Source organism: Falco cherrug, chromosome Z (assembly GCF_023634085.1).
Source record: "Falco cherrug isolate bFalChe1 chromosome Z, bFalChe1.pri, whole genome shotgun sequence".
Taxonomy (NCBI): domain Eukaryota; kingdom Metazoa; phylum Chordata; class Aves; order Falconiformes; family Falconidae; genus Falco; species Falco cherrug.
In genome coordinates this window covers 45,385,664-45,394,069 of record NC_073720.1, presented here as the reverse complement: position 1 = coordinate 45,394,069, position 8,406 = coordinate 45,385,664, and the positions used below count along the sequence as shown (strand labels likewise).

Below are 8,406 nucleotides of genomic sequence, written 5' to 3'. Positions count from 1 at the left end.
TATATGATTTTTTTAGTCTTGATAATGAACGTATTACCATAAGATACACATTATTTTCTATTAGCTGAATTCTCTAACAGAAGCAATATAGATAAAACACTGCTAAAGAATATCAAAAAAAGTTGTGTGAAATCACAGAGCCCAGTCATGAAGCCTGTTTCCTAAATGTATTGCAAACAGAAATATCTGGGTAACTTGGACACAAGACTACGGCAACATGGAATATATTTTATTCTAAAAATACATTGTTGATATACTAAACCTGATAGAAAACTAAATATGACTGACTAGAGAAAAAGTATCTTCTACAAACAACTAGTGATGTCTTCCAAAACACACCATTTATTCCTTGCAATGTGCCTTATTCCAGAAGCAACACTTGATATTGCTTCTCTCAGATCCTGTAACGATACTTAAGACACCACAAGATCCTAAAAAGGTAGTAGTAAATTTCTGCAGTGTCTACATCCTGTTTGTAACTATTCAAGAAAGTGTTGTTTTTAAAAAAGAAAATCGCTGTGCTCTTCCCCAGTAATGTTTAGGTGTTATTCACTGCAGCTAACTTACTTGCATTGCGCTGCTTCACCACCTGAAAGCTGACTTTCTAGTGACCTCTAGCAAAAATGAGCACAACAGGCATAAACCTTTTAGAACCAAATATACTAAATCAGGTGCAGCCCAGGGCCCTCAGCAGCCAAAACAAAACTCTGCTTCTCTCTCCTCTCCCTACGCATCCAACTGTGTATTCCTTTCGACAAGGAAAGTGAGTTCCACCGCTTGGCAGCTTTCACACTCTCCCTGCTCTTGAAGCCCAGGGTGGGAGCAGGGAGCGAAGGCAGAGGCTGGAGGAGACCTGTCCGCTGCGCTGCGGGGGGGGAGCAGCGGTGCGGGGCACGACGCAGTGGGGCAGCGGTGCGGGCCGGCGGCACGGGGCTCTCCCGTCCTTTGCTTTTTTTCCTGAAGTTTATTGTAAAGGGGTAACGTTTGCGGGTTCGTCACGTGATCCTGACAGGTCCTGCCTATTGAGAACCAGACCACCCACATGGAGGACGATGGAGCTGCTTAATAGAAACAGGCATGTAATTGTGAGGCTTCCCAGCACTCTGCAGAATGCCTGCAACCTAGGAGGGTTATTTTTTTACACTTTCAGTTCCTTTGGGGTAAAAAAAAAAAGGAGGAGGAGAAGGAGAAGAGAGGGAGGGGAAGGAAGGAGGGAAGGAAGGAAGGAGGGGAGGAAGGAAGGAAGGAAGGAAGGAAAGGAAAGGAAGAAAGGAAGGAAAGAAAGAAAAAAAGAAGAAAAAAGAAAAAGAAAGAAAGAAGAAAAGAAAGAAAGAAAAGAAAAAAAAGGAGGAAAGAAAGAGAGAAACTGGGGAAAAAGGAGCACAGAGGAAGAAAACCCCGATGTCCCATTGAAGCCGTCAGTGCCAGTGAACGAGGGCGCACCCAGCCCTCCGGCACGGCTCCCCACCAGCGGCTCCGGCAAGGGCAGCGATGGTAGGTGCAGCCCCGGCGGGCCACGGCGGGGAGGCAGAGGGACCGGGGGGCGCAGCAGGGCCGGGGAACCCAGCGGACACGGCCCGGGCGCGGGGCGGGGGGCGGGGGCCGGGGGCCGGGGCGGTACTGGAGGAGCTGCGCGGGCCCTCGCCGGGGCCGATGGCGGCTGGGGCCCGGGGAGGGTGGAGGGGGCGGGGGGAGCGTCCCTCCAGCCTTCGGGGGCCGGGGCTACGCCGGGGGACCGGGTCCTCCGCCACACCGGGGGCCGGGGGCCGGGCCTCCCACCCGCCGGGTCCGGCCCGAGCGGGGACGCCATCGCGGGGCACGGCTGGGCAGGGTGGGGTGGGGGCTCGGTGCGGGTCCCGGCGGCGGGGGCAGGGGGCGGCGGGGCGCCTCTGGGGCCGGGCACGGCTGTGCCTCTCTCCCGGCCGGCTACCGCGCCTTGGCGGTGCTGTGGCTCGGAACCCCCGGTAGGGAGGCGCGGGGGGGGACTCGCCTCGCCGCCGATGGAAGTCGCCCCTGCGGTGGCCGTGTGGCCCCGCGGAGGACTGCGGACGGGCCGCCGATCTCAGCATCCCGGCACCTGTGTGCGCTGCGGCCCAAGCAACCTGCTGTGCGGGAGCAGAAACCCCTCTCCGGGCGGGCTCCGCGGGACAGGGCCCGCAGGGAAGAGGCGGGTTTGCATCTTCTTTCTCCTTGGGAAAGCTGAATAAGGCTTCTTAGACGAGGCACACTGAGGAGCCCTTTCCTTCAGTTTTTAACTTAGGTTGAACGCCCGCAGCCAGTGAAAACATGCAGCTGTGGGGAACAGGAGGGACAGTTGCTCTCCAGCTTTGGCAGCACACACGCGTGGTGTGCCTAAGGTTAGGTTGAATAGCGGCCTCAGTCCGGCTCCAGGATCGGGCTCTGCATGTGGTTGGTACCTGGCATAGTCGGGACCACTACAGCGCTGCTGTCACCGGTCTTGCACATGTTGTCCCACTGCTCCCAGGGACAGGAGGCCAGAGGATGTTCGGTGACACATCTCCCCCTGGCCACCGCCTTATCACCGGTGTGGGAGGTAGATCAGGGGAGGAGAGGAGGGGGGGAGGCAAAAGAGGGGAGGGGAATGGGGGAGACATCTGGTGTCATCGTGTCACCGGGGTGGTTTTAAAAGAAACATTGGAGCCAAGGTGGGCATCTGCTAGCTCCTAACCAGATAGCATTTCACAGTTTTGGTTAGAAGGTCTCACATCGTTTCGGCACCAGTCTGATAGGTGTATCTAATTTCTGGTTTAGGGCTATTAGGGTCACTGTGTGTCCTGTATCTGGACGGGAGGTAGTATTGTTTAGAAATGTTAGGGCAGAGGAGGGAGGGGGAAGGAGGAGGAATCCTTTAAAATCTATTTGCTTTCAAGAGCCAGTAGATATAAAACAGGCAGCCCACTCTGAATTAATATGTCTTGGGGTTCTCTGTTTTTATCCTTATTTCACACACACATGCATACACACGCACACACTCACATACACACACACCTTTTATTTTGTTCTGCCTTTGCCACAGTGTATAAAGCCCTATTGAGACATGTAGGCGTGATGTGTAAACCGGATTAGCAGTATGAAAGAAAGACATACAATGAGCCTGAATTGTTTTACTTCCTTTTCATTTCTCACGCCTATATCTCTAATAAATTTGTTGCTCCAGCAGAGGGTCAAAGAGATCGTGTCGCTCAGCTTTTTTTTCTGCAAGACCCGATGGCAGAGATCACAAAAATGAATGCCCTGCCTCCTTCCAAACGCAAGACTTGAGCTGTATCTTTACACAGACCCGGTGCTGTCCAGACTGGCTAAAAATTGTGCAGTGTAACTTTCCCCTCTCTATGCATATTAACGTCCTGCAAGTGGCAGGGCATTTTGCCAGGAAAAGAATCTGTTTTGACGACGGCTTGGCCTTGTAGAGCTAAAGGCCCTCGTGGAATATGACACGGTCTGCTAGGGCTGGGATGCCCTCCGGCTTTTGGAGGGAGAGGGGCTGCAGCTCCCGCCGCTGTCCTCCGCAGCTCCCCGGGCGCTCTGGGGCTCTGCGCTTCCCCCGGGAGCCTGCTGCAGCGCGGGAGGAGCACAGAACCCCCGGAGGCTCCTCTGGAGGCACATTTCCCCGCAGCCCTCCGCGGAAGAAAATGCCAGCGCTCCTGGGTTGGTGCTGTAGATCCCTCATTTGCTCCTTTGTGGCTTGCAGAGCGGCTTTCCATTAAAGGAGATCAGGGGTAATTAGCCGCATTATTTTGACAAGCTGGCTCGAGCAGTTCCCTTTCTTCCAGGGCTGAGGAGGGGGAGAGGGCTCGCTCCGTGCCACCGCCTCCTTCCCCAGGCGCGGGCGCTGCGCAGCGGCGCTGCCCCGCAGAGCGGCTCCCCGCAGAGCGGTTCCCCGCGGCGCGCCGCCGCCGGCCTGCAGCCCCCGCCCGCCCGCGGCCCGGTGGGGCACCGAGCGGCAGCGGGGGGCCTCGGGCTGCACGGCAAGACCCGGTGAAGGTGCTGCCCTGTGGCTGTGCTGATGTCGGAGGCCACTAGTGTCAGGCGTGCGTGTGGAGCTCGGGGCCGAGGCGGAGCTGTGCCCTCGAGCAATGAAAACGTGCGTGAGAGACAAAAATCTGAGGAAATAGACAAAATCAGGTTATTTTCCCCCAAGTTGCTCTTCTGCCAGGGTCAGTTCTTTTGTTGCCCCTACAAAAGGAAGCCAAAGCACTGGAGTTTCATTTCTGCGTCGTTTCTTTATTGAGGTAACCAGATGCTCCAGCAGCGCAATGCTCTTGGTGGTGTGCCCCACAGGCGATGCGCAACCTGGAAAAATGTGTTAGAGTAAAATTAGTGTAAATACCCATTACCCATTGTTAACCTCTGTTGGGTTGATCGCTCACCTGGCTGGAAGAAGTGTGAAGCTCTGCATCATTAGGGGTTACAAGCACAAAGGTGACCTAAGTAAGAGGCAGAGCATTACAAAATTAGGCTGTTGTGACCAGAGCAAAAACTTGAGATTCTTGTATGACAGCCCTGGCGGTCCAGGTATCAGGAGGACCAAGTATAAAAGGCTACAGGCTGTAGCCACTCTGTGCAAGGTGACACCTCAGGCCTTCACCACAGAGCAAGTGTGAGATAAGAAATCTGTGGGACTCCCGTGAGTTGAAGACAGAAAAAGCCCTTGATGTAGAGGAGCAGTTGCACACACAGGGCATGCATATCACAGCCAGCAGTGCTTACAAATGTAAATAAGGGGAGACTGATTAGGAACAACATTATCGCCAGGAATGTAGCACGCAGGCATCGGCTATGAGGCAAACTGGGGGCAGCCACCGCTCTGACCACCCAAGTGGAGACTTTTACACTGACACTTCTTCCTTAAGGGAAAAAAAAAAAAATACAGAAACAAGGCCAATTAGATCCCTGCAGTAATTCATCTCTTGTGTATGCTTTAAAAAAAAAAAATTCCCTCCAGACCACAGGGAGAGAGGGGAGATTAAGATAGTGCTTGTTGAATTTGAGTCTTCAGGCTGAGTTTTGGATCCAGGAGCAAGGACGGGTGCTGGGCTATTGTGTGAAGCCTAGCAGGCAGGAGGCTGGCAGGAGGCAGGCAGGGCAGCTCTGGGGGCTTGAGGTGTTTGACGGGACACTCTTCTTCGGTTTTGGAGCCTGCTGGGAGGCCGAACCAAAACGCCTCTCCACCCCATCCCTTCTTTCTCCATCCCCCAGCCCTGCCACCCCATCAGACCCGTTCAAGTTGAGCAGGAGGCAGTGGCACAGTTCCGAGTGAGATAGACATCACTTTCCCAAGCGGAAACTTTAATTGGAGCTGGCCAACTGCACCCCTCCAACAGAAAACAGCCTTTAGCCCCAACTTCTTTAGAATTTTCTTCGCCCTTACGCATGCACCGACGCGTGCATGCGCGACAGGTCACTGCTCCCGGCAGCTTTCCTGGGGACAGTCCCGTGCGGAGCACACGGCCGGGTCTTCACGGAGGCAGGTTTCCCAGTGTGGGAAAACCAGAGGTGGGACGTAGAAGAAAGCAAAAGGGACCCTCGCACCGTCGGCTGTGACCCTGGGAAGCCGGTGAAGAGAGCCTCCGCACGGGCGGTACTGTGCGGTGCGCAGCCCGCTCCCGCCGGCGTCCCTGGCCCCCGGGGCGCTGCCCGCCCCCGCTGGCGGCGCCGGGGCTGTGCCTGGCAGCGCGGCCCCGTCCCTTCAGCCCCCCACGGGGCGGCCGGTGGCGGGCAGAGCCCCTGAGCCCCGGGGCACCGCCGGCGCCCTCCTCCCCTCGGGTGCCCACACGTTCTTCTTTCTCTGCCTCGCCCCCCCGCAATGAACGCACAGCCGCCGCGCCTCTCAGCCGCCCTGCTGGAGGGCAGTCCCCCCCGCCGCCTCCCCGGGCCGGGCGCGGTAGGCTCCCCGCTGACCGCCGCGCCTGTGCGCACGGAGCTCCGCCGGGGCGCAGAACCTCCGCGGGGAGCCGCGCTGGGGCCGGGGCGCGAAGTCCCGGGGCCGGGGGTAATGCGCGCAGCTGTAACGGCCGCAATTAATGGCTGATTCTCAATGAACAGAGACGGGGAGAAGCGGTGCCAAAAAAGTAAACAATCGCGTATAGTTCAAGAAGTGTTTAGCGCGGCCAGGCAGGCTGAGTTTCATGGACTTTTACACTAAAAACATATTAAAATTGGCTTTCCTCAGGTTTCAGTTAAAGAATGAGCCCTAAGTTGAAACAGGCTAGCTACTGCGTGGCTTTAAATCCCTCAAGTGTTGAGTTTTCATTGTGTTTTTCTAACTGGACGGAGTGGTTTTCTTGCAAGGAAATAAGTCTCCTCTTTAGTTAAAAAGAAAGAGAGAGGGAGAAAAATCTGGCACTTTCTACCGCAGTATCCACCACCCTGTCATTATTTCTGCAAGCCTGGGAATTCAGCTCGGACCTCCCAGTATTTGTTGCAGCTTGAGGCCAAGGTGCCTCTAAAAGGATTTTCTTTTAAGGGCTTTAGAAACCGTTTAATGCTGCTTTCCCCCGCTTCCCTCTCTTTTTTAAAAGGGAAAAACATAATTCTGAACGTCGATCGCGAGAAAGTTCCGCGCGTGTATGCGTCTGCAAGCGTCCCGGGGCGGGGGGGGGGGGGCGGGGGGAAGGGAAAAACTTTCTTGAAAAGAAAACGAAGAAGAAGGGGGGGAGGGGGGGGGCGGGGGGGAGGCATTCCTTAATGGAAGTATTGCATGCAAAGAAGGCTGGATCACTTTAAGGCTCCCCCTGAAGCTGGAGATGCACACACAAGGGTTGCCGGCCTGGGTGGTCTCTCTACTTTGGTGAGCTGTTGCTAAGCAGCTAATAATAGTCATGTTTGCTGAGTAATTTCTGCCCTCCCCGAGCCAATCGCCTCGCAGAAACCCAAGCCATCTGACAGCCCCGGGGGCGGGCTCTCAGCTCTTTTTTTTTCCTCCTTCTCCCTCTCCCTCTCGCTCGCTCTCCTCTCATACTCCCCCCCCCCCCCCCCCCCCCCCCCTTTATCCAAATGGAGAGAGTCCTTTTTTTCTTCTTCATCTCATCTCTTGAGCCGAGGAGCTGCAGCTCGGTGCTGCCGCGCACACGCCGGGGTAGAGCGTCAGGCAGCCGGCCGCCCGCCGCCGCGGCGGGGCCGACCGCGGAGCCCCGCCGGCCCCGCGGCCCGCGGGAAGCACCCCGGCGCTGAGGCAGGATGGTGCAGTGCGGCGAGGCAGCGCAGCAGCAGCAGGAGCCGCCGCGGCCGGCCGCGCAGCCGTCCCGCCGCCGTCGCTGAGCCCCGCCGCGGACAGCGGCTTCCCTGAGGCAGCGGCGGCCGGAGGAGGCGATTTCAGCGGGAGCGGAGGAAAGGGCGGCGGCAGCCGGGGGGGGGGCCGGGGGTCGCGCCCGCCCGCCCGCCCTCGCCGGGCGCGGGGAGCGGCCGCCTGCAGCTCGGGGTCCGCGCGCGATGTGGCAATGGGAGGCGCGGGGACCGACTCGGCCGGAGCGGCCGCGGCGGCAGCCGCCGCCCCGCGCCCCGCGTGAGGCGGCCGTGCCGCAGCAGCCCCAGCAGCATCGGCGGCGGCGGCGGCAGCAGCCCCCGCAGCAGCAGCAGCCCGCGGCCCGCAGCGCCGCCAGCCCCCCGCGGCCCCGCCGCGCCCCCGGGCCCCCGGGCCCCGCCGCGGCGGCGGCAGCGCCAGCTCCCCTGTCCCGCCGGTGGCGGCAACATGGCCTCGGCCGGTAACGCGTCGGAGCCGGAGACCAGCAGCAGTGCGGGCGGCGGCGGCCACCCCGGCCGGGCGGCGAGGAGCGGCGGCGGGAGGCGACGAAGGACCGGAGGGAATCGGCGTGCCGCGGCCCCCGACCGGGAGTATCTGCAGCGGCCAAGCTACTGCGATGCGGCTTTCGCCTTGGAGCAGATTTCAAAGGTGCTTTCAATCTCTCTTTTTTTTCCAGAGAAACACGCTAGTGCTAGCGCTGTTTTTCGGCGGGGGAGGAGAGGGGTGGTGTGTTTTCTCGTGGGGGTGGAAGGAGGAGATGGAAATGAAACGGCCACCAATAAAATGCTGGGAAAAAAGAGAGGGACGTCTGTGACTCTTCAGTGCGGGAGAGAGTGCCCTCCTTCCCTCCCTTCTCGCCCGTGCGTGCCCTGTGCGTGCTCGTGCTGCGGAGCAGTCCTCCGCTTAAATTTCCTGAGACGGCCTCGGCTCGCTCCCGGCTAGCCCCCGGCCCGCTCCCCCTCCGCTTCCCTTCCGCCTCTCCATCCCTTCGTAGCGCCTTGCGACCCCGGCAACACCCGCTCCCGACCGGGCCGGGGGGAAAGCGGGCGGCCGTTTTTTTGGCAGAAGTTGTGCTTTTGTGAAGTTCTCCGCCGAGCGCCGGTACGGCGACTGCCTTCAGAGAGGGGGGCGTCCCGCAGCAG

General features: G+C 58.4%; 1 protein-coding gene across 3 annotated transcripts in view; it reads left to right on the top strand.

Moving 5' to 3' along the window:
• The first annotated feature begins 1,267 nt into the window (after nucleotides 1–1,267).
• The window catches only part of PTCH1 (patched 1), a 74,720-nt gene continuing 67,581 nt past the window's right edge, over nucleotides 1,268–8,406 (top strand). Inside the window, exon 1 of one of the 3 annotated variants that reach the window (XM_027808425.2) lies at nucleotides 1,268–1,494. In XM_027808425.2, coding sequence (XP_027664226.1) covers nucleotides 1,492–1,494 — 3 coding nt within the window. In that variant the 5' untranslated portion in view covers nucleotides 1,268–1,491. Of the gene's footprint in view, nucleotides 1,495–6,701; nucleotides 7,913–8,406 lie in introns of those variants that run through there. The other 2 variants (XM_027808426.2, XM_005441379.4) reach the window with 2 other exon arrangements.